A 26,841-nucleotide genomic window follows, 5' to 3' on the forward strand; every position below is an offset into this window, starting at 1 on the left:
CACCCCAGAGCATTCCAGCTAGTGGAGTTGCCCGCCCCCTCCGGCCACGGCCCCACTTTTGGCGGCAAGGCCGGAGGAGATAATGAGAAAAACAAGGAGGAGTCACTGGCCAGTCAGGATAGCCCCTAAGGAAACCTGAGCTGAGGTGACTGACTTTTAGAAATCGGATTCCCCCAATGGAGATAGGAATGTGACCCCCTCCCCTTGGGAGGAGGCACAAAGAGGGTGTAGCCACACTCAGGGCTAGTAGCCATTGGCTACTAACCCCCCAGACCTAAACACGCCCCTAAATTTAGTATTTAAGGGCTCCCCAGAACCGAGGAACTCAGATTCCTGCAACCTAAGAAGAGTACTGCTAAGCTGAAAAACCCTGCAGAGAAGACGGAGACACCAACTGCTTTGGCCCCAGCTCTACCGGACTGTCTCCCCACTTCTAAAGACACTGCTCCAGCGACGCTTTCCCCCAGGGACAAGCGACCTCTGAATCCTCAGAGGACTGCCCTGCACTAAAAGGACCAAGAACTCCCAAGGACAGCGGCCCTGTTCACCCAAGACTGCAACTTTGTTTCAAAGGAGCAACTTTAAAACAACTTGCGTTTCCCGCCGGAAGCGTGAGACTTGCTAATCTGCACCCGACGCCCCCGGCTCGACTTGTGGAGAACAATCACTTCAGGGAGGACTCCCCAGCGACTGCGAGACCGTGAGTAGCCAGAGTTTCCCCCCCTGAGCCCCCACAGCGATGCCTGCAGAGGGAATCCCGAGGCTCCCCCTGACCGCGACTGCCTTCTCCTCAGATCCCGACGCCTGGTAAAGCCTCTGCACCCGCAGCCCCCAGGACCTGAAGGATCCGAACTCCAGTGCAGGAGTGACCCCCACGAGGCCCTCTCCCTTGCCCAGGTGGTGGCTACCCCGAGGAGCCCCCCCCCCCCCCTTGCCTGCATCGCTGAAGAGACCCCTTGGTCTCCCATTGATTTCTATTGGAAACCTGACGCGTGTTTGAACACTGCACCCGGCCGCCCCCGTGTTGCTGAGGGTGTACTTTCTGTGCTAACTTGTGTCCCCCCCGGTGCCCTACAAAACCCCCCTGGTCTGCCCTCCGAAGACGCGGGTACTTACCTGCTGGCAGACTGGAACCGGGGCACCCCCTTCTCCATTAAAGCCTATGCGTATTGGGCACCACTTTGAACTCTGCACCTGACCGGCCCTGAGCTGCTGGTGTGGTAACTTTGGGGTTGCTCTGAACCCCCAACGATGGGCTACCTTGGACCTAAACTTGAACCCCGTAGGTGGTTTACTTAACTGCAAACACTAAAACTCTTACTCCCCCCAGGAACTGTTGAAAATTGCACGGTCTAGTTTTAAAATAGCTATATGTGATTTATGTGAAAAGTATATATGCTATTTTGATTATTCAAAGTTCCTAAAGTACCTACCTGCAATACCTTTCATTTGAAGTATTACATGTAAAATTTGAACCTGTGGTTCTTAAAATAAACTAAGAAAATATATTTTTCTATACAAAAACCTATTGGCCTGGAATTGTCTCCGAGTGTGTGTTCCTCATTTATTGCCTGTCCAACAAATGCTTAACACTACTCCTTTGATAAGCCTACTGCTCGACCACACTACCACAAAATAGAGCATTAGTATTATCTCTTTTTGCCACTATCTTACCTCTAAGGGGAACCCTTGGACTCTGTGCATACTATTCCTTACTTTGAAATAGTGCATACAGAGCCAACTTCCTACAAAACATATTCAAGCATCGGTCGAGATAGCCTAGGGGCTAGACCACAAAAACCTCAATTTCAGGGTAAAACAAATAAAGATAACTCCAAACAGCAACCTGAGGGTAACAAGAAGCGCTGGGATAAAAAGCAACAAACACCTAAAAAAGAAAAGGCAGAATCTCCACGTACGGAGACTCCACAGAATAGGTATAATCTAAGGAATAGAGATAATATCAAAACGCCTGATAGATACCAATATAATGATACACGCCAATCTCGTTCCTTTCAGGACTCATCGGAAAAGAGAAATGAGAGAGGTGGGCGATCAGAGCGAAGAACAGAGTACGTGAAACCGAGACAGGAATCACAACGCTCAACAAAAACAACAATTTAAAAAGAAAAATGTGGCAGCAGTCTCAGTTTGACGTGCCGCACAGGAAGAGGGTCCTCTTGAAGAACAAGAACTGGGCTCTAGCATTGCTAGACAGCGCGGCAGAGGTCACAATAGTTCGCCGGAATCTTCAAGAGCATCTGGAGGTGAAAGCAACTGATGACTTTATACAAGTAGAAACAGCGGACATGCGTGTGTCTGAGCCTGATAGGGTGTACAGAGTAACACTGAAATTAGGAGGAGACATTGAACGCACAATACACACAATCTTTTGGGATCGCATAGTTAAAGTGTATGACATCTTGTTGGCTGAACAAGACTGGCCGCCTGACTTTGTCTGTACCTGCCCAAATGGAGAAGATGTCATTAAGCCTTCTTTCTCGCCCCTTGTTCCAGAGGAACTCGCTGAATCCTATTCCATTGAATGGGCTCTAGCACAGGCACCACCATTACACAGAAATCACGTAGGATGGGATAAGGAATCCCCCTACCATGTAATCCCCATTAAAAGTGAACCTCAGCCACAACCGCAGTATCCTATAAAACATGAAGCAAAAGCACCAGTGAGAGAAATACTCACAGAATTAGAGTACCAGGGTGTGATTGAACCCTGTGTCTCACCAATGAATAACCTTTATTTCCTGTAGCCAAACCGGACCATTCATACAGAATAGTCTTTCATAAGAAAGGTGAGCAAAAATTTCCAGGAAACTATAGACCCATCAGTCTTCTAAATAATTTGCAAAAAATATTTTGCTACCAGCTGTTAAGTAGACTGAAGCATTGGATAGTGGAAAATCAGGCATTAAGTCATCTCCAGGCAGGGTTTAGAGATAAGGTTAGTACCATCGAGCAGGTTTTCCACTTTATTACTATAAAGTGGAAGACCATAGATGTGGACTCAGGCTGCCTTTTTGTGGCATTTGTTGACCTGAAATCCGCTTTTGACCTTGTCCCGCGCCCCAAACTGTGGGAAGTTATGAGTAAAGCTGGAGTCCCCAGCTCCATGCACAATATCATCAAAGATCTCTATTCAGGAAATTGCGCTAGAAGTACGATGGGGTTTGGCAGGCAAACTGACTTCAGCATTTCCCACAGTTCGTGGTGTGAGACAGGGTTGTGTACTTGCGCCTACTTTATTTCTTTTATTTATCAACGCATGTATTCCCTGTCTCTTGGACTGCTCTAGTGATGCTCCCATCTTGGGCGTGCAGAAGCTTCTATGTCTTTTATTCGCTGACAATACTTTGTTGCCTTCTCGAACAGCTATGGGCCTTTCAAGTTTGTTTGCTAGATTCGTGGAGTTTTGTAAAGATCATGGTCTGGAAATCAATTCATCAAAAAAAAGAAATATATGGTTTTTGGTGACAAAAAGCACAAAATGAAAAGACCTGTATATTTAGAAGGCGCCTTACTGGAAAGAGTGGGCACTTTCGATTACGATTACTTAGGTGTAAAACTAGAAGACTCCCACTTCTGGCATGCCCACCTCCAGAAATCTCCGATATGCCTGAAGCAAAGGGCGGGTGGCATTGGGAGGGTGGGGGGCTTTGTACGGTGCTGAGTTATGGGGCCACTGCAATTTGGAGGATCTGGCTAGGACGGAAAACCCGTTTTTAAAGACGCTGTTAAGAGTTCCTTCAAGTACTCCCTCTTTGCCTATTCAAATGGATTTAAATATTTTTCCAATCAACCAGATCGCTGCTTTAAGGCCACTACTGTTCTGGATCTAGGTTGAACGGTCTTTATTCCATCTTGGCCTTGGGTCCTATTGGAAGGACCCCCCTTCTATTCCCAAAAATGCCATTCAGATTTTGAAGGATGCTTTCTGGCTTAAAGTTCAAATTGCACAAATGACTGAAGCTGTGCCCTCTTCTATGACTGAGAGGTTTCTGCAATTTAAATGTCACTATGAGTTTGAGTCCTTTATGGATGCTGTACTCTCTCCTTTTGCCTGTGCTCTTTACATTAGATTTAGAATAGGGGCTCTTCCTTTGTGTTCTCTGACTTACAAATGGCCCACTTCTTCTAAGTTATGTCCGATGGGCTGTAAGCATGAAGAGACTGATCTTCACATTCTTTTTCAATGTCGTGCATATGGTAAGCAGAGGGCCCTTTGGATTACTCCCTTATGTAAACAAATGGGTTTCAGGAACTGTCTATCTGCTGAGAGAGTATTCAAATCAGGCCCATCTGTACAAATAGCTTGCTCTGTGGCAAAACAATTTGAATCAATTTGGCGTTTTAGATTAGCAATTTTAAAAAACAAGACTTGGTAGCAGATTTTATAAGTAGGCAGGCGTTGTATCTAAGTGCAAGTCCATTCGTTTGATGTTTTAGCAGGGTCTGGATGTCTTTTTAGTATTATATTTATAAGAAAAAATGTTATATCTTGTTTTAACATTTTACTTCTAAGTGTTTGTAATTTATTTTATTTGCACTTTCTTTTTACTACTTCTCTTTTGGACTGTATGTATTGTACTTTAATGGTATGTTTTTACCGAAATAAAGTAAATGATGATGATGATGATGTCTTAGACTACAGACATTTAAACAGTCATACAGGCACATGTGCTTTACAAAATTCACATAGCACTGCACTAATGAGCAACATAGTGCGAAAAAAAATACAAAACAACTTTAGACATTCCAAATAGGTTCTTCTGCCAGAATATAGCGCCTGAAAGCAGGGACATAACAAGCTTTAGCGCACTAGACTCTCAGAAAAAAATCTGTTTATTGCCTCAGGGGTATAAGAACAGCCCAGGACTGTTTGCAGCTCGTGTGACTGCCATTTTACACTAGATTGACTCTGAAGCATTGTCATATGTAGATGATATATATCTCACGGATGATGAGTTACAACATTTAAGACTGGTACCCTGCATTGTTGTAGGGTTTGCCAAACTTGGCTACAAATTTAACTTTAAAAAAACAAAAATTGCCTGGGGATACACGGTACCAGAACTGTTATTCTACCACCGTTGCCAGGTGCCAAAGAAAATCGTTTTGTTTCAATTGACAATGTCAAATTACAATATGTGGCCCATCCTGTACAGCCGACCAAGAGGAACATCCAGTAGTTCCCGAATCCCTCTCACTACTGGAGAAGAAGTTCAGCTACAAGTTTGTTTATTAGCATAATAATGGATTTTCTAGTTATGTGGGATAATGAGCTGACTACCAGCTCAATGAAACTTATGGATATTTTAATTATCAATTCTGAGAGGAAAGTGTCACGATTACAAAGAGATATTGGGATTTTAGAAAAGAAAATTGCTAATTTGAATCTTAAGGAAGCCACTGATAAAAATTATAAGATTTTGGAGGAAATACTTGTAAGGAAATGCCTCCTTGGCATGGTTGCCCCCTGACTTTTTGCCTTTGCTGATGCTATGTTTACAATTGAAAGTGTGCTGAGGCCTGCTAACCAGGCCCCAGCACCAGTGTTCTTTCCCTAACCTGTACTTTTGTATCCACAATTGGCAGACCCTGGCATCCAGATAAGTCCCTTGTAACTGGTACTTCTAGTACCAAGGGCCCTGATGCCAAGGAAGGTCTCTAAGGGCTGCAGCATGTCTTATGCCACCCTGGAGACCTCTCACTCAGCACAGACACCCTGCTTGCCAGCTTGTGTGTGCTAGTGAGGACAAAACGAGTAAGTCGACATGGCACTCCCCTCAGGGTGCCATGCCAGCCTCTCACTGCCTATGCAGTATAGGTAAGACACCCCTCTAGCAGGCCTTACAGCCCTAAGGCAGGGTGCACTATACCATAGGTGAGGGTACCAGTGCATGAGCATGGTACCCCTACAGTGTCTAAACAAAACCTTAGACATTGTAAGTGCAGGGTAGCCATAAGAGTATATGGTCTGGGAGTTTGTCAAACACGAACTCCACAGCACCATAATGGCTACACTGAAAACTGGGAAGTTTGGTATCAAACTTCTCAGCACAATAAATGCACACTGATGCCAGTGTACATTTTATTGTAAAATACACCCCAGAGGGCACCTTAGAGGTGCCCCCTGAAACTTAACCGACTATCTGTGTAGGCTGACTAGTTTTAGCAGCCTGCCACAAACCGAGACATGTTGCTGGCCCCATGGGGAGAGTGCCTTTGTCACTCTGAGGCCAGTAACAAAGCCTGCACTGGGTGGAGATGCTAACACCTCCCCCAGGCAGGAATTGTCACACCTGGCGGTGAGCCTCAAAGGCTCACCTCCTTTGTGCCAACCCAGCAGGACACTCCAGCTAGTGGAGTTGCCCGCCCCCTCCGGCCAGGCCCCACTTTTGGCGGCAAGGCCGGAGAAAATAATGAGAAAAACAAGGAGGAGTCACTGGCCAGTCAGGACAGCCCCTACGGTGTCCCGAGCTGAAGTGACTCTAACTTTTAGAAATCCTCCATCTTGCAGATGGAGGATTCCCCCAATAGGGTTAGGATTGTGACCCCCTCCCCTTGGGAGGAGGCACAAAGAGGGTGTACCCACCCTCAGGGCTAGTAGCCATTGGCTACTAACCCCCCAGACCTAAACACGCCCTTAAATTTAGTATTTAAGGGCTACCCTGAACCCTAGAAAATTAGATTCCTGCAACTACAAGAAGAAGGACTGCCCAGCTGAAAACCCCTGCAGCGGAAGACCAGAAGACGACAACTGCCTTGGCTCCAGAAACTCACCGGCCCGTCTCCTGCCTTCCAAAGATCCTGCTCCAGCGACGCCTTCCAAAGGGACCAGCGACCTCGACATCCTCTGAGGACTGCCCCTGCTTCGAAAAGACAAGAAACTCCCGAGGACAGTGGACCTGCTCCAAGAAAAGCTGCAACTTTGTTTCCAGCAGCTTTAAAGAACCCTGCAAGCTCCCCGCAAGAAGCGTGAGACTTGCAACACTGCACCCGGCGACCCCGACTCGGCTGGTGGAGATCCGACACCTCAGGCGGGACCCCAGGACTACTCTGATACTGTGAGTACCAAAACCTGTCCCCCCTGAGCCCCCACAGCGCCGCCTGCAGAGGGAATCCCGAGGCTTCCCCTGACCGCGACTCTTTGAACCTAAAGTCCCGACGCCTGGGAGAGACCCTGCACCCGCAGCCCCCAGGACCTGAAGGACCGGACTTTCACTGGAGAAGTGACCCCCAGGAGTCCCTCTCCCTTGTCCAAGTGGAGGTTTCCCCGAGGAATCCCCTCCTTGCCTGCCTGCAGCGCTGAAGAGATCCCGAGATCTCTCATAGAGTAACATTGCGAACCCGACGCTTGTTTCTACACTGCACCCGGCCGCCCCCGCGCCGCTGAGGGTGAAATTTCTGTGTGGACTTGTGTCCCCCCCGGTGCCCTACAAAACCCCCCTGGTCTGCCCTCCGAAGACGCGGGTACTTACCTGCAAGCAGACCGGAACCGGGGCACCCCCTTCTCTCCATTCTAGCCTATGCGTTTTGGGCACCACTTTGAACTCTGCACCTGACCGGCCCTGGGCTGCTGGTGTGGTGACTTTGGGGTTGCTCTGAACCCCCAACGGTGGGCTACCTTGGACCAAGAACTAAACCCTGTAAGTGTCTTACTTACCTGGTTAACCTAACAAATACTTACCTCCCCTAGGAACTGTGAAAATTGCACTAAGTGTCCACTTTTAAAACAGCTACTTGTGAATAACTTGAAAAGTATACATGCAATTTTGATGATTTGAAGTTCCTAAAGTACTTACCTGCAATACCTTTCGAATGAGATATTACATGTAGAATTTGAACCTGTGGTTCTTAAAATAAACTAAGAAAAGATATTTTTCTATACAAAAACCTATTGGCTGGATTTGTCTCTGAGTGTGTGTACCTCATTTATTGTCTATGTGTATGTACAACAAATGCTTAACACTACTCCTTGGATAAGCCTACTGCTCGACCACACTACCACAAAATAGAGCATTAGTATTATCTCTTTTTGCCACTATCTTACCTCTAAGGGGAACCCTTGGACTCTGTGCATGCTATTCCTTACTTTGAAATAGCACATACAGAGCCAACTTCCTACAATACTGCTTAAGTATCAGGAGGAAATCACACAGAGAAAAGCCCGTAAACTGAAACGTGATGAAAAGGATTAGTTGACAGGGAGAATTTTCACGTTTTCCAGTAAATATGATCATTTAGTACACACCAACCTGGCCCCCAGGAAGGCGAGCGTTTCCACCGTCTCTGACTCAACATCTATTAGTACCTCGGTCACTAGTGATAGTGAAGGGGAAGGTGGTCCAAGTACTTCTGCCCAGAATAGTGACGTTGTTGAGGGCAGTACTTTTTTACAGGAGCTAATGAGAATGAAACAGGGCAAATTTATCCAGAACAAAGGAATACCTCTTACAAAAAGACGAGGAGGGGCAACCGAGGATCAGGTGGTCAAAACAAAGGATCAGGAGGGTGTCATGACAAGAAAAATTAGATGGGGAGGGAGGTTCAACCATAAATGTGATCAACTTGTCAAAAATTGAACTAACATCGGGAGTGAGTAGTCTTTTAGCTAAAGGACTAAATTTCTGCCCAAAGACCTTTGGGGATCCTTGCAAATCCAAAATTGACCTATTTAGGTTTATTCGTAAACTTAAAATAAAAAGGTATTTCCAGATGAATCGAATGGAGAACATAGCTTCGGATGAAACGGTTTCTCCACTTAGTACTTTGTCGATAGAGGAAGTGCAAGATACAGCACTCATACTTTCTCTAGCAGAACAGGATGAGGATCCAGACATGCTTTCTAGGGTATTAAATGACTTAGAGGTTGATTTCAGTAAAAGTATCTCCAGCGGCTTGAAAAAGAAATCTTGTCGGACTCCGAAATCATGTGGCATGAGTATTTTTGACAAGTTTTTTGACCTGGTCTGTCAAGATTATGATAAATACATGGCCAAGAACAAATACAGACATTTTTCAAAAAACCTGAATCCGGATGAACTGGTTGCACTGGAAAAACTCAGACAAGATAAAGATGTTATTATTAGACAAGCTGACAAGGGTGGGAATGTTGTTCTTATGAATAAGGTGGACTATGATAACGAAATCTTGTCACAACTAAATGACTTGGCATGTTATGAGAGAGTGTCACAGGTAACCCCATCCCCTACCTGGTGGATATGATAAATAGAAAATTGTGTATATGGCAACAGGAAGGGCTACTGAGTAGAGATGAATATCTATACTTAAAGGTGACTCATCCAAGATATCCATGTCTGTACACACTACCTAAGGTCCATAAAGGTCTGCCTTTTCCACCTGGAAGACCGGTTGTCTCAGGTATACAAGGTCCAACGGAAAGACTTTCGGAATTTTGTTGATTGCTTTTTACAACCAATAGATTGTAATCTCCCATCTTTCATTAAAAGACACTACCCACATTCTGAGTATATTGAATGATATCGAATGGGACAGTAATATGTTGTTAGTAACACTGGATGTAGTATCCCTGTACACTTGCATTAAACACGAGTTGGGACTAGAAGCCACTCGTTTTTTTCTAACCAAAAGATCAGTAAGCCTTTGGCAACATACTGCGATGGTATTGGAAATGATTCACTTAATCCTTGACAACAACTTTTTCTTATTTAATAATGGCTGGTATAGACAAAAACGAGGTGTTGCAATGGGCTCCAAATTCTCTCCCTCCTATGCAAATTTATTCATGGGTTGTTTCGAGTACAAATGGGTTCGGGGCTCTGAATCTACTCAATGGCAAACTGATATTCTCTTTTGGGGCAGATTTATAGACGATTGCTTCCTGATCTGGAATGGAGGAGAACAAAAGTTATTGGAATTTTGCACCTTTTTAAACTCCAACACCATGAATGTGGAATTTACATATCAATATAGTGCAGAGAAGATTGTCTTCTTGGACGTCGAGGTCTTTATTGCAGATAATAAGATCCAAAGTAGACTTTTTAGGAAGGCTACAGCTTGTAACTCAATCCTGCATGCTGGGAGTGCACACCCACGACATCAAATTGCGTCTATTCCCTTTGGTGAAATGGTAAGGGCACGACAAAATTGTAGTTTGGATAATGATTTTTTTTTTCATGTGAATGACATGGGTAAAAGATTTAGAGCACGTGGCTACTCTAATAAAGTGATCAAAAAGGCGCAATTAAGAAGCAAAAATGTTAACAGGAATGACACCTTGAAAACTAATAAATCCAAGAAAATGGTAGATGAATCCAACAGGGTGCGTCTTATAACAGATTTTAATGATGCTTCTTTGATCATGGTGAAGTTTGTGGCCAAACATTGGCATTTGTTAACACATGATGAGTCGATCAGTAATTTAATACCAGCAAGAGTGCCCACTACATACCGGAGAGGTAAAACTTTAAAGAACATTTTGAGTCCTAGCTTTACTACCGTGTCTCCTAATAAAACCTGGCTATCTGCACAGATCATGGGTTTCTTTAAATGTGGTAGTTGTGGAGTTTGTCGATGGGCTTCTCATAGGATCAAAGAATTCTCTCTGGAAGGGAAAGTTTACAAAATTTGTACTATGATGAACTGTAACACCACTCATGTTGTTTACATAATACGATGCAAATGTGCTCGCATCTATGTAGGGAGTACAATACGCCCATTAAAGGCGAGGATTGGAGAACATATTCGTATGCTTAAGAATGGTGATGTAAGATATCCAATAGTTGCACACATTTTAGCATGTAATTCACAATCAATTTATAAGAATTTTGAATTTTTTGGGACTGGAACATGTTACCCGCGATCCAAGGGGGGGTAATTGTGAATTGATGCTACGTAGGAAAGAGGCAATGTGGATAATGAGGTTAAAGGCTGTAGTATCAGGCCTCAACTCTGACAGAGAGTTGGAGTTCTTTTTGGGTGATCACTGATAGCATGAATATGTTAATCATTAGTCATGTTGAAGATGTTTGGTTTGTTTCTTGTTCTAATGTATTCATATAGATGTTGTCATTATTAACCAAAATTCTCACACTATTATTCCTCTAGTGGATAAGTTATGGTAAACCTTAGGATATCATTCTTTTTGACTAATTACCATCCTGTCTCCTATTATTCTCTATTTCAATTCTTTGATTCTTCTTAATCTCTTGGTTTTAAGATGATTGTTGTGATTATGATAAAGACAACGACATACGTCAATATCCATTGCAGCCTGTAACTGTTTGATGGATTAGCCTGGAATAGTTAATGTGCCTAATAAGGGTTGGCAGTTTGCAAATTGTTTCATTTTTCTAGTTGGGGACGTGTTTTAATTGCAACGGCAAGCGCCAACTAGTTTTTTGTTTCTTGTTTACTTTTGTATGGGTTATATTGTTACCTGTACAATCGCTACGGTCTTTGCGCATGAAATTGATTTATACACTCGGTTGTTGACATTAACATCGTAACCGCGTTCTTTAGAAACAATAGATTGCAGTCCGTTATTGATTTTGATGTGCGCGGTGATCTCGCGCTCCGGAAACACTTTTTACTTTTGCTGACACGAGACGCGCTGGTGCGTACTCGCAACGTAGCGTATTCTAATTATAGGAACAACGTATCTGGTTTGTTTGTAATTTCGCGCTCCGGAAACATACTTAAACCTTTGCTGATGCGAGACGCGCTGGTGCGCACTCGCAACGTAGCGTTTCCTAAGCATGGGAACGCCGTATCTGGATCGTTTGTAATTCTAGGAGGTAAGGACTTTTAAGATGTTGTTTTGGACTATCTGGGCTTTGATAATTGAGGACACTGATTAACGGAGACTACAGATTTGGCAATTATATTTGTTTTTTAGCCTTGAAGTGTACGGCTATCAAGTAATGAGCTTTTAAGAACCAAGGAACTTGATGTAAGACTCACGCTTTCAACTTATTTTTGTGCTTTTAAATTGGGATTGCTGGACATGTATAGAGTTATATTTGGTGTTGTTCATTGTTCTAATAGGTATGCTTTTCTGATGTACTGCACAGTCAAAATAAGGACATTACTTAACTTTTGAAGTAACTCAAAATTATATGAGATTGTAAGTATATGAGGTAGGATTAATTTTAAAAATATAACGACAAATATTTTTTTGGCAAATGTCCATTAATATATTGCTTGGTGAATTTTAAATATAGACACTAGCATAGAGTATTCTGTGTGGTAAACTAAGAAGTGGTTTGCGGTGACATATGTATATGGTTAACCGCTTGTGTTTCTTTGTTTGTTTTATTTGGTGATTGGTAGCACTGTGACCATCTGTATAGGTTAACTTGATAGAGTACTAATGTGGGTGTGCTTTAGTTGTTTTTTGGTTATTTGGCTTTTAGAATTAATCAAATGAAATTTCCATAACTAGGAGAATCACTATTCCTCTCACACCACTGGGTGCGTACTGTCTTCTTGCTATATAAAGGGTACCCTTATTTTTTACAATTTAGTATCATATAGTTTGAGCATTTTGGTTTCTAATACAAATTATGTATTCACAATTTAGAGCCCTGAAGAAGTTGTTGGGGACTAAAGGACTCTCCCATGACGAAACACGTGTTGGCTCGAAGTGTATCTTCATGAAGGATGCTGATAATCTGAAGATGTGATCCAATAAAACTTGGATATGATTGGACTTTATAAAGACTGGCGTGATATTTAAGATTGCGTTCATTTGAACTTTACTCACTTGAGCTTTGACTTATTGGATTTATAATTAGGAAACTTTGAAAAAAATAAGGGGGGGGGCCTCACATTATGCTAATTATTGTTAGGTTCTTTTGAACCTTTAAGGGATGGGTGTTTTCCCTTCTGTAGGTAACCCCTGATGCTATATTTGGCCAATTAGTCTCCTGAGCGCCAGTAATCCCCTATTATCACACCCCATTTCTTTTCATTACAAGTTTGTTTATACCAACACTGATACCTCTCAGAGCTTGGGGGAGGGTGGATGATGATCTTGCATTAGTTCCACTAACAACAAACAATTTAGAAACATTTGATCTAGTCACCTCGACTACGATCCAGACGGATGGTGCTGTCTACAGTGTGTCACCACAGGAAACACCAACTCCACCACTGACAACGGCTAAGCCATTTGCACGAACTGCCTCTAGTTATTTTGCAGACTTCAACGACGGTCTATCGGACTCATTCACCTCTTCGACAGCCGACCTGTCAGGTGCACGTAAGCTAATACATTGGCTTAAAGAAACATACTTCATTTTTCCATGGAACTATGTATGGCTTTGACTGTTTTAGCCTTTCTACTTTAGATTGGTTTTGTTATGACATTTTTCTTGTTAATACATGGTCATTTTCTTCCTGAAAGATCGGCGGTTGAACAGGTGGAGGAGGTTTTGAAACCACATTCTTCATCACATAAAATACGAAGAGACTTGTCTTTTGTGAACATTTCCGCAGTGCCAATTCCTGATGGGATTGTTTGGGACAAAGTAATGTTCGATATATATGGTACCACAGAAATTATTCAAACACCGTATGTGTTAAAATAATCAATTAATGATATAGTCATACCAGGCATTGTATCTGATGATTGGGACGTGAAAGCAGTTGATTCTATGATGACAGAATTGCAATATTACACTATCTTTGAAAACGAAGATGTTTACCAATTCAAAGAAAATTATGGTGATATGTTTTGCTATAATTATTATGGGCACCACTTCATATATAGAGCGAGTAGTCTCAAAACGATATTTAATTACACGCAATGGGAACATTGACCAACTCCACCGCGAGGAAGTTTTAAAATTTATACTGAAAAGTTTGCGTATTTTTCTGGGCATCATCAAAAAAATGCTGAGTCATTATTTTAAAGTAACTCCTAAGGAAATACATATGTTATTGACCAATACGAAATTTATCTATTCGGAATCCTTTGTTTCCCGGTTATCAATAGAAGGTTAGGAATATTGGTCCAAATCTATTGATTTGAAAAGTGTTTGGGGAACAAAAAAATTGGCAGACCAAGAGAAAGGAAACATTGTTTAGAGCATGTCTAATCCCTGTTCAAATGATCTTTTTAAATGAAACAGTGCAACAAACAAGTTGTTTAGGCTTAGCAACAATCAGGGAATTAAACATGCCGAGTATACCTGCCCCTGCAAAATTTGATAACTGGCAAAAGTACACGAATGCAACCAAAGATGAGCTCAATGAGTGGGTCCAGAATGGTACGTTTAATGCTTCACCGAAACGTCCAGGCGGGTGGTTATTGTGGCCCATAGATACCAATGGGTGTCATCAACGTTTTGTCACCTCCTCGGGGGGTTTTAGGACGAATAGGCCGGACCCTCGCTATGTATAACCAGAACATGCTGATATAATTACAACATACAGTGTAGGAAAATTGTGCCAACAGTGGCTTAAATCATCCACATCTTGTCCGACCGGATATATACAATAAACAACATTGTATCTTCTGCTACAGACATTATACAATCTGATAGGTCTTCTTTATACCACGGGCAGAGTCAGACCAGGTCCATTATGCAGTTGGGTTGGAGACTTCAAACACTGAAGGCGGGTCGCGTTCCGTGGAAGCACATCAGTGCCAGGGAAATATTTTTTTCCTTTAATCTAACGCAGCAACAACAACTAATGGCTAAGAAAGAAACAACTTATGTCATGCTTAACATAAGAGAAAACAGAGAGGTTGCCTTTCACCGTGGCAGAGTGGTTAATACACGGGGTTATTAAGCTGCCTATTTCAACGCTACAATTCACCTCCTGTTTGAAACACATTCCAGTATGCAGATATGAAAAATTGGGAGATAGTTACATCCATGAGATGTGGGAGCTTCCCTTATCGTACAAATGCTTCAATGGCATGAAAAAGGTCCTTCTTAGCAGTAGTGAATGCAAGACTTCAGTCAGCCATTCGATAATTTGTAAACAGCTGTCCCTGCATGGGGCGTGTAACGCCTCGGTTGCCAACTTGGCTTGCTACCTGAAGGGAGTTCCAGTCCCCATGATTAGACCAACGTTCCAGGTGTTTTCAAACTGCAGCTACATCCTTCTCAATAGTGAAAACTGTTGTGGAATGCGGGCCGGAATAGTTTACGTTGTTTCGGTCTCTAAGGTCGTTACATGCTGCGGGAAGTTTGTCTTTCACAGCGGCGCCCCCCAGCAAATGATGCTGATCTGTTGATGTTCTCGTTGAGGGTTCATTACCAGACATGTGCACTGACGTTGCGTTTGCGTTTGCTACGTGAAGCTGATTACGAGCTACCCTTCCTGGAGGAAGTTGCCATCGACTGGTCAATGAGCACTGCACGGGATGTCGCCTTGGTTGATACTGGGGCTATGGAACACACCTGCTCCTTGGTCATTTTTGTCGCGGACTTTCCGGTTTTGTCATCTGCTGAAGTGGAAGATCTCTTGCTTTCCATAACTCGTGCTTGATTCTGAAACTACTCTAAATTGACATTTTTTTTTTCTTTTCATAGAATTCGGTTCTAAGCCGCATACTCATTTTTTAAAATTTTTAAGATGTATGCTTGTGTGTCCTCTTAACTTGTCAAAATTGAGTAGGGTTTTAAATATATCGTCGGTTGAGATAGTTTAGTTTTGACTTGAACCACTTTCTACCGACAAGGGGAGGGTGTTGTGTTACCATTTTAAGTATAGCTCCATGCACTTTAGTTTAATACACTAGGCCGCTGTGCACCTTGACCTAGATATATTTTATTCAGCTACGCACTGTTATTTTTACAATAACTAGTTTTACGGTCTTGTTTTAATTTCTTCTATCAAACTGTTTTGCTTAGTTCAGCACTGTGTTCTCAAACAATGCATTCTTGATCGCCCTGAGTGCTTCAGTCAAGGCTACAGTCTGGTACATTGCCGGTAAACGTCGTAGAAGTTTAGTCTCCAACATTCGTAGAAAATACACATCCTTACGTAGGGACATTTTCTTAGAACATCTGCTGTATTAGTTATGAAAACACTTTCAAGTCCTAGTACACGTCAAGAGGGATATTCCAGCCAGGGAACCACAACTGTATGCTGAATGCTCCGCTGCAGATGCCGACGCAGATCACAGGCCTTTGCTCAGGTATGAGGGTTGATGTCCTCCCGGGGGAACCTGAAAGGCAGGATTAGAGCTTAACATGCTGTGCTCGAAATATGATTTATATAGGGAATAGTCCATTGACTCTAGTGGCACTATGATAGCATTATTCTTATGCTTCACTCTCATCATCACTAATTTAATATTGTTGTGTTGTGTAGTTCTGGTTATTGCAGATCACGCTTTGCTATCCAAAATGCAGTTGTTTTATTAAATCAATCTTTAAAACTTATACTGCCTTTATTGTCATTTACATATGAGACTGCACTGTGTATGAGAGAACCGGTTGTGACCTGAGTGACCACGACTTCCCTGAGAAGTACCAATATGTCATGTGCTTGGCTGCCCAATCGTCTCTACCTCTTGGGAGAGATAAGGCACTGCTAGTTAGCCGGAGCAAAGCCTGGATTTAGAGCGACAAGTGTCATCCACTGTGGGTCAGACTCAGTCTCCCACACTGTAGATGATCTTGCTGCATTAAATCCAGTAGTCTCATTTGAATAATGAGAGCCTACGTGACAATATACCTCAAACATTGACATAAGCTGTTGCATTATACATTTCTTCATAGAACATATGTGTCGGCCAATGCCCTAGTCAAGCTTGATCGCACCTGACCCTCTAATTGCTTGAATTGAAGTGTTGACCACGCTGACTTTTCCCACCTGGCATGGACATGACAGGGTGTCGGAATACTGGAGGGGTGTTTTTGTCATGCTTTCATCTATGATTGATATCAATGTTGCACCAGATCCCCAGATGGCCCTCATGGGACATGTAGTGGCAATTGCCAAGCCAATGCAACGATTTGCAGCAATGGCCTTATTATTAGCCGAACGAGTAATAGCACTGCATTGAGGGGTCCAAAACATCCCCTTCGATAAAGAGATGGCTCCATGTACTTTGACACCACTAGCAAGATCTTGGCCTCCTTGCAACCACCCAGTTCCTGTCCCAGGGACATCTGGCAGCAGCTCTGTGCTTACTTATTGACACTGGAGAAATCTATTCTAGTAAACATCCAGGACCAGGGTAGCCCCTCGGACTAGACTATAACCCCCTGGCGAAGCATTCCTTATCAAATTCACTCCACGCATAGCCGAAAACATGGGCCGATTCATGATTTGTACTATTTGGCTGGCCTGTTCCACCGATATTCTCAGGCAATGTTGGTTACAACAATATACCTTTTCATGTCTCTCTGAGTCAGAATCAACATGTTACTGGTCCTATAATGTGCTGGTTATTTTTTGTATGTGGCATATGATTGCTTACGGTTGAAAATCAATAATCAAAGTTATTAATAAAAAAAATTATGACGCAAGCCTACATGATTGTATTTTTATTTATTTTTATTTGGATGTCATTTTATGTAGTACATTTGTCTCTATTTCTTAAATTGGTGTGGGATTTTTCTTGTGTTATGTTTTCACTTTATTACTGTTTGTGTTGTGCATAAATACTTTACACAGTACTTCTAAGTTAAGCCTGATTGCTTAAGTGCTAAGCTACCAGAGGGTTCAACACAGTTTAATTCAGTGACTTTTGTGGTTCATCATGTCAAGGGCTGCAGTTGTTGCTTTAAAAAAGGGTTTCTATCCCCACCCACCCCATACCCAATAACCCAATTTATTTACACCTGGTCTCCCAGAATGACAATTAGGAATGAATCAAACAAGAGAATATATAAAAGAGGACTGAAGAACTCAAAGGTGCATAGGTTAAAACAGTGAAATGAGCACAATGAAAGAGCTAAATGACACCTAAATTACATCTCTATACTACACATGGTATATGGGAGCGCTGCAAATAGGGAGTGGGGTTAATCAGGTGGGAAGTTACTTACCATCAATAGCAGTTTCCTTCTGATAATATTAAGTATTTAAAAGCTACAGGGATTTTTGTTAAATTTGGAAGAATGTTTCATGAAAATATGCTAAATTAAATTTATAGTAAGACATTTTAATTCAGTTGGTTTTGAAATTTAGTGTAGATAAATATAAAAACTTAAAATTACCGGCTCCCATCTTCAACTTTCACAAAGGGTTTCTTCAGTCGTCCTGCTAAAAAAAGTAAAATCGGAAATTTGTGTTACTAACTCTAATCCTCTCCCAATGGAAACAAGAAATTGAACAGTAATAATTTTAAGCAATCGCACAGATTTAAATATAGATGAACAGCTTAAAATAGGAATGCTTTCCCTTAATTATTAAATAACACAACCTAAAATGCATCAAAACTAAGCAATCAGTCTGTAAAATATTAACTTCTGAATAGTTAAGAAAATATGATTTGATGTTTTAATATTACAAATAAAGAGATTTAAAATTTGCAGCTGCTCTCTGGCTAGGTCATGCCCTTCTGAAGGCCGGGACCATATTTTTCAAAGACTGTGGGCCTGATTACGACCTTGGCAGCCGCATTACAAGTTCGATTATGTTCTATAGAACTTGTAAAACGGAGGACGGGACATCCGTCACATTTGTGGCTGAGTATTTCATCCGCCAAGGCTGTATTCAGTCTCTGTGTCTTCAAGGTCACTGACTGCTTTCTTGAAGTCTCAGTTCAGTGACTTTGACCACTGTGCACTAAATTGGCCATACAACTCTCCTGGAGAGAACCTTTGAGTTCAACAAGGAGTAGCATTTTGATGACTAGTAGAAAACACAAGAATGCTGAACCAGAAGAAGATATAAGATCCTCGCCTGTCCCTCAGGGTGTCTATCTCACTTCATTCCCGCAATGATTTCCTTTTAAAAGAGAATAAAAAAAGGGATAAGAATATAGCTGTTTTGTACATGAACTTTCCTTGCATCACATAATTCTTTGTACCTGGTGTCACACTAGGAGTCGATAGGCCCAATATGTTGCACACAAATTTCAACTTATTGAAGCGTTTGTGCTTTGGAATGATTTCAATGGTTTTATTTTCATTTAGTGCAAGCCCACCATCAAGTGAAAATAACCCCTTTAAATCAGATGATGTCCCACACTGAAAGGAAGATTGCAGACGGGCGCTGTGCCGAAATTCCACCAACAAGCTTTGGCAAAGGAAAACTCATGATTAGTGGAAAAGGGGTGCTGCCAGGGACCAGCAGGGCCCAGGAGGACTCAATCCAGGAGGTGGAGTCACAGGGGATCCTCTGGGTCGCAGAGAGTACACAGGAGCAGAGGCAGCACCCACAGGAGTCCCACAGGATGGGAACACAGGAGTCGCAGGAGAAACCCACGCAGCACTACAAAAGTGGATCCCACGCAGCAGGAGAACCACGCAGGAGGCTGTCCTTTGCAGGATAGGGTGCTGGAGCTACACGTCACCTGAAGATCCCTTGGAGGAGATGCAAACAAGCCTTGGTAGTTGCAAGAGATGTTGTGGATGGGGGTACTGTCCTGCATGGAAAGGCTTACCTCTACCAAATGGACAGCTGGCAGAGAGAACCAAGAGGCCTACTCCCGACCACCACCCATGATCCACGCAGCTCAAGATGAGAGGAGATCCACGCAGCCGGTCGTCGCTTGTTATAGGTGCCTGAGGTTGCAGGGAAGTGACTCCTTCACTCCACTGGAGGTTCCTTCTTCTTGTGCAGGCTGAATAGTTGCAGCCTTCTGAGGATGCACGGCCAGGGAAATGTTGCAAAGCTGGCAGGAGACGTGGAAACAAAGTTGCAGAAGAGTCTTCTCCATTGTAGCAGCGGTTCCAGTGGCCAGAAGTCAAAGCAGAAGTTGCAGAGGAGTCCTGCTGGAATCTTGCAAGCCAAATCTAAGGGCCCACCCAATAGAGAAACCCTAAATAGTCCGAAAAGGGGATTGGTCACTTAACCAGGTAAGCACCTATCAGGAGGGGGCTCTGACGTCACCTGCTTGGCCTGGCCACTCAGATGCTCCCAGAGTTCTGTGCCAACCTTGGAAACAAGATGCCAGAACCCAGGGACCGTCTGGAGGAGCTCTGGGCGCCACACCTGTGGTGGTGATGGACAGGGGAGTGGTCACTCCCCTTTCCATTGTTCAGTTTTGCGCCAGAGAAGGGACTGGGGTCCCTGAACCGGTGTGGACTCGCTTATGCACAGGGGGCACCAAAAGTGCCCTTCAAAGCAAACCAGTGGCTTGGGGAAGCTATCCCTCCCAAGCCGGTCACACCTATTTCCAAAGGGAGAGGATGTTACCTCCTTCTCCCAAAGGAAATCCTTTGTTCTGCCTTCCTGGACTGATCAAGCAGCAGGAGAGCAGAAACCTGCCTGAGGGGTGGCAGCAGCTGGGCTACCTGGAAAACCCTTTAAGACTGACGGTAGCAATGCTTGGGGCCCAGACGTGGGTCCCTTGCTCACTGTGCCACTGGATTCAAGCTAGCCTGGCTGATGAAGGGTGAAACACTGAAACCGGTCCTAGGATGCTTGTTTCCGGTCCAGTGAGGACCTGGCTTGCCAGTTCGGGCTGGACTGTACCCATGAGGAACAGGGTCAAGACTGATTTGCATATGGCTGGGTCCAAACCGGTGTGGCATGGTGAGCAAAAGAACGATGGATTAAACCCAGATCTGTGGCTGGGGGTGAGTGTTTGCATTGTTCAGCACTTCGTCCATCATCCTTTTGTGTTGCTAATAAAATTTGATCAACTGAACCATCACTCACCCTCGTTCCAAATCCAACCAAAAATGACAAAACCTCCTCCGATGTAATCAGGAGTCGCAGCACACTTATGACACGCTAGGTGTCTCAGGTGGGACCCAGATGATGAAGCATGCCACCAACTTGGTTGGTGGGTGAGGGGTCTTTTTCACATAACCTAAGTGTGTTTCTTTTCACAATTTTAGTGTTTGGCACATCTCAGACATATGTGGACACATCAAAATGATATATTACAAGACTAACTGTGTTGGGGCCGGAGAGGGGGCACCTTTGTGTTTGGTCCTGGGTGCAGCCTTCATCTAGGGAAACCTACCAAACCCAGATTTTTTTTTTTTTTTTTTAAACTAGACACCTCAAGGAGTCCAGGAAGGTGTGGCTTGCGTGGATCCCCCAAAATGTTTTACCCAGACTCCTCTGCAAACCTCAAAATTTGCTTTAAAATAAAAAAACAAAACATATTTTCCTGACTTTTCTTAGTAGGATCACCGCTCCAGCACAAAATTCCTACTCCCCAGCATTCCCCTCAGTCTCCCAAGTAAAGTGACACCTCACTTGTGTGGGTCCCCAAAGCAGTCAGCCTAAAGATGTTTAAAAGAAGAATATGTGCGTATCAACTTGCTGTGCTATCCCCTTAATATCTACAAGTTTTTGGCCTTTTTCTGTTGCAGGCACCTGGCCCACCCACACAAGTGAGGTATCATTTTTAATCAGCAGACTTGGGATGGGGTAGGGGGTGGGGGGGAGGAACGCTGGGTGGAAGGAAATGTGTGGCTACTCTCAGATTCCAGAACTTTTTGTCACCGAAATGTGAGGAAAAAGTAGTTTTTTTTAAGCCAATTTTAGAGGTTCGCAAAGTATTCTGGGTAAAAGAACTGGTGAGAGCCCCACAAGTCACCCCAATCTTGGATTTCCCTAGGTCTCTAATTTTCAAAAATGCACAGGGTTGGTATGTTTTCCTAGGTGCCGGCTGAGCGACAGGCCAAAATCCACAGGTAGGCACTTTGCAAAAAAACACCTCTGTTTTCTGTGGAAAAATGTGATGTGTCCACGTCGTGTTTTGGGGCATTTCCTGTCGTGGGCACTAGGCCTACCCACATGGGAGACTTGGGGGGATCGTAGGATGACAAAACAAGTGTTATTGCCCCTTGTCTTTCTGTACATTTTTTCCTTCCAGATGTAAGACCGTGTGTAAAAAATTACTATTTGAGAAATGCCCTGTAATTCACATGCTAGTATGGGCACCCCGGAATTCAGAGATGTGCAAATAACCACTGCTCCTCAACACCTTTTCTTGTGGCCATTTTGGAAATACAAAGGTTTTCTTGATAGCTATTTTTCACTCTTTATATTTCAGCAAATGAATTGCTGTATACCCAGTATAGAATGAAAACCCACTGCAAGATGCAGCTCGTTTATTGGCTCTGAGTACCTAGGGTTCTTGATGAACCTACAAGCCCTATATATACCCGCAACCAGAAGAGTCCAGCAGACGTAACGGTACATTGCTTTAAAAAATCTGACACCTCAGGAAAAAGTTAGAGAGTAAAACGTGGAGAAAAAGGGCTGTTTTTCTCACCTCAATTTCAATATTTTTTTTCCCAGTTATTTTCTTTAGGAAACCCTTGTAGGATCTACACAAATTACACATTGCTGAATTCAGAATTATCTCTACTTTTCAGAAATGTTTAGGTTTCTTGGATCCAGCATTGGTTTCACACCTATTTCTGTCACTGACTAGAAGGAGGCTGAAAGCAAAAAGAAAAAAAAGAACAAATCCTAAAAATGGGGTATGTCCCACAAAATTGTGTTGAAAAATTGGGTTTTCTGACTCAAGTCTGTCTGTTCCTGAAAGCTGGGAAGCTGGTGATTTTAGCACCACGAACCCTTTGTTGATGCCATTTTCAGGGGAAAAAACACAAGCCTTCTTCTGCAGCCCTTTCCCCCTATTTAAAAAAAAAAAGAAAAAAAGAAACCGAAATATTCTATATATTTCAGCTCATTTCTTGGCCTCCTTCAGGGGAACCCACAAAGTCTGGGTATCTCTAGAATTCAGCAATGGGTAATCTGGGTAGATCCTACAAGGGTTTCCTACAGAAAATAACATCTGAACTAAACAAATATTGAAATTGAGGTGAAAAAAACATAAATTTTTCTCCATGTTTTACTCTCTAACTTTTTCCTAAGATGTCAGATTTTTTAAAGCAATATACTGTTACGTCTGCTGGACTCTTCTGGTTACGTGGATATATAGGGCTTGTAGGTTCATCAAGAACCCTTGGTACCCAGAGCCAATAAACGAGCTGCACCTTGCAGTGGGTTTTCATTCTATACCTAGGATGTTGGAAAAAAAGGCTGCAAATTTGGCGTGGGTAGCTTATGTGGACAAAAAGTTATGAGGGCCTAAGCACACCCTGCCCCAAATAGCGAAAAAAAGGTCTGGCACCTGAGGGGGGAAAGGCCTGGCAGCTAAGGGGATAACTACACCACTACTGTCCTATGAATTACATACATACATACATACATACATACAACAAAACAACCAAAACCTATACATTCAAATACAATGTAAAACAGATATGGCATTTTACACTGTACCCTTCTCTACCATAGAGTACCATATAGACTATGTAGCCACAAATGTAGTGACAAAGACCCACACACCAGTTTCAATATATAATGACACAAAATGCAAATTAAAGCTATATAACCATTCTATACACACAATGCTATTATAAGAGACCCACCACATACTGCAAATTAACATAACCAATAATAATTGATTCAGTGCTATTTCAAAACTACAAAAACAATAAGTACAAAACATTTAATTATTAAATAAAATACATATTAAAGATGTCATATGACTAAAGAGACCAAAAGTAACCTACAGCAGTATCATGCATGATGTCAGAAGCGAAATCTTCAGTGAACCCAACCAGCATTGAGATGTCACCAGCGGTGTCATTAAGTATGTAATTTAAGATGTTGTTAGTGATATCTTGTGACTCTATGAGCATCGTATGACAGAGTTATGAGTGATGGTCCGCTTAACTTACTCAACTAAAACCATGTCATACGTGAGGTCATACATGTGATCATAAGCAGTGCATGGCGGAGCGCAAATTCTAGTTAGTGCTGCTAAAAATAACTGCTGACTTTTTTTATTTTTTACTTGAAAACATTAATGTTGTCACTGAGAAATTCACCCAACTATAATGTTAATTTAACCTTTGGTTTTCTCAGTGAGATTACATATTCTCATTCTTTTTCTCTCTCTCTCTCTCTTCATATCTCTATCTCAGATGATAGGTGAGCGTGGTAGAGCGTGTGGCTGGAGTGCACTCTTCTTTCAGACCGGTCTCTCTCTCAGATAACAGGTCTGCGGAATAGTGTGTGGGGAGTGACAGACCTCTCCTTTGAGATATCTCTCTGAGATGATGGGTGTGCATAGTAGGGTGTGGAAAGTGAGTGGTCTCACCTTCCAGACCTTTTAGACAATGAATGTGTGTAGTAGGGTGTGTAAATGGACTGGCATCTACTTTCAGACCTCTGTCAGATTATGGGTGTGCATAGTACTGAGTGGAGAGACTGGCCTCTCTCATCAGACTGATGACAGCTGTGCCTAGTAGGGTGTGTGGATGGAAGGTCCTTTCCTCTGAGACCTCCTGCTCAGATAACGGGTGTGTGTTGCAGGCTGCGCAGATTGGCAGGCCTCTTCTAGCAGACCTCTCTCTCAGATGACAAATGTGCATAGTAGGGTCTGTGGACAGACACCTCTTTTTAATGAAGGGTGTAAACAGTATGCTCTGTCCACTGTCCTCCCCATTAACACACCTCTCTTTGATGATGGATGTGCATAGCAGGGTGGAAGAGCCTTTACTCTACTCACCACTATTACCAAGCTTTTGGGCATAAGTAATAGCCTCTGATAAATCCCACCTCCAGTGAGACTCCTTCCTACAGGTGCAAGTGTGCATACTACACTGTATTCAAAGGTCACCTACTCCTTCCTACTTTTCACAATTTTGCAAGAGTCTTGCGAGATTGACTTTTCATAAAAAGAATTAACCTTCTACTCAAAATACTCATCTTTTACACACTTTCTCTTAAAAACAAAGACCACAATATGCATTCCTACTATCAGAGTGTTTTGAGAACTGATCTACTCCCGTGAGAGAGTCCCATGAGATAGTGAAAATTAGTTGAAAACAATATACATGTATTCTGTTCAGCAGTTTTTACAATGTCTTTAAGAAGTCTATGGAAAATGAATGGGTATTTTATGTTTTGGGACCCCTCTTTTTCTCAACCCCCACTTGACAGCTCACCCTAAACTTCCAGGAAGGAGTGGAGGTGCATGAATGTTTTTTTGGAAGAGTTTGTGAAGATTCGTCAAATGGGGCCAAAGTTACTAGCAAACCCAAAAAAGCTCTGCCTATGGAAAAACAGATCCAACTATAACTACCTAGTGACGACTATTTGTTTATTTATTTTCATTTATTCTACTAAATTATCATGGAAACATAAGGCATTGTTCTAAACAAATGGTCATCATAATACTTACATTTTACTTTCTGAATGTTGGATCCTTTACCCTGTTAGAAAAGAGAACAGTTTAGCTGGCTTGGTCTAAATTTTAAAGTAAGATTACACAGAAGCCAAATGTATTCCCTGTTTTACTTTCAACGGGCTCTAAGGTACACGATTTGTCATCCTTTTGCATGCATAGCCTTCCTGGATTCAGATGCTTACAGTTCTTCGGCAAAACTAAGAAAGAACAAATTAAATACAATTTTTTACTTACATATACAGGAATCCTCCTTTCCCCTGAGCCCTGTGGTATTTTATTACTTTTGTATACATGCTGCATGTTATAGCTTAGATTTGTACCAGTAGGAAGCATATTTGTCATCAACGAAGACCATGGAAACACCTTAAAATAGACCAATTCATGGGCACAACAACGTCCTACTCATCCTGAAATAGCAAATCATTTAAACAGGTTTTTTGTAAACTACAGGCTTATATCTTAAATAAATGTCTTTGAGGAGGTGCTTATTCTTTTGTAGGTCCGTCTTTAGTATGGCCAATGTGCACTACCACTCTCAAGACTGCAAAAGGAGAAGAAAGTTTACAGCCACTCCTCCATAGATACTTGGCAGGAAATAAGTGGGACAAAGGATTGAGCAAGGTATCCTTCTAAAAAGAAAAATCTCAGCCCTTCCCACATTTTTCAGCTTTCGCCTAACCATCAACCACCACAGAGTTTTCCATCTCATGGGCCATAACGAATAAAGCCACCACTAGCCCAACTCCTGTATAGTAAAATCTCTTTGGTTGTAAACAGGCAGCATCCAGCTTGGATTTAACATGTTGCTGCAAATGTAAATTATTCCCTTCTTTCATTAATAAGTACTTACCACATCCTTAACAACGGGGGCTGGTTTCTTAATGTTAGCACACCCCTTCTTCTGCTCAATATAACTTTTTATATCTACAAAGAGGAGAAAATATCAATATAGATATTGTTTCAAATGAGACTGTTTCAGTTGATAAATGTACGTTCTCCAACACAATCCAACCAGAGTTGGAACGGTTATATTTTAGCTCCATACCTTGTCAGATAACTGTATCCAATGATACAGCAGTCAGAATAGAGACCAATAAATTAGACAGTCTACTTTGCACAGATATATGGTTCACTTTATACTCCCAATCTATCTTTGACATTCTCATAACAAATGATTACTCATTAATGGTCCTATACATTCCCAAACAAGGTCAGGTAGGAGAGTGGCATTTGTTCACCAGAATAACCTGACATTTCACTGAAAGCCAAGACGATCCTCTTCTACCATCCAATGCCTTAACATGCACAAACACTGTTGCATCAACACAATAGCGCACAAACGTAACATATCTTGGACCTAACTCAACTACAGAAGAATGTAATAAAAGGTACAATGGAGATTTCAATTTCCACTGGAATAACGTCTTCTGATCCCTTACATTTCACCTACAACAAAGGTTTCATATTTGTGGTCAGTG

At 42.5% G+C, this 26,841-nt stretch overlaps 1 protein-coding gene across 2 annotated transcripts in view; it reads right to left on the reverse strand.

The window, feature by feature from the left end:
* DBF4 (DBF4-CDC7 kinase regulatory subunit) overlaps positions 1-26,841 on the reverse strand; it is a 178,082-nt gene that overhangs the window by 109,120 nt on the left and 42,121 nt on the right. For both annotated transcript variants that reach the window (XM_069211566.1, XM_069211567.1), the window contains exons 7-9: positions 26,214-26,287; positions 25,358-25,388; positions 18,186-18,231 (exon numbers count right to left, since the gene is read on the reverse strand). In XM_069211566.1, the coding sequence (XP_069067667.1) occupies positions 18,186-18,231; positions 25,358-25,388; positions 26,214-26,287 (151 nt within the window). The remainder of the gene's footprint in view (positions 1-18,185; positions 18,232-25,357; positions 25,389-26,213; positions 26,288-26,841) is intronic.

Source organism: Pleurodeles waltl, chromosome 10, assembly GCF_031143425.1.
Source record: "Pleurodeles waltl isolate 20211129_DDA chromosome 10, aPleWal1.hap1.20221129, whole genome shotgun sequence".
NCBI classification, from domain to species: domain Eukaryota; kingdom Metazoa; phylum Chordata; class Amphibia; order Caudata; family Salamandridae; genus Pleurodeles; species Pleurodeles waltl.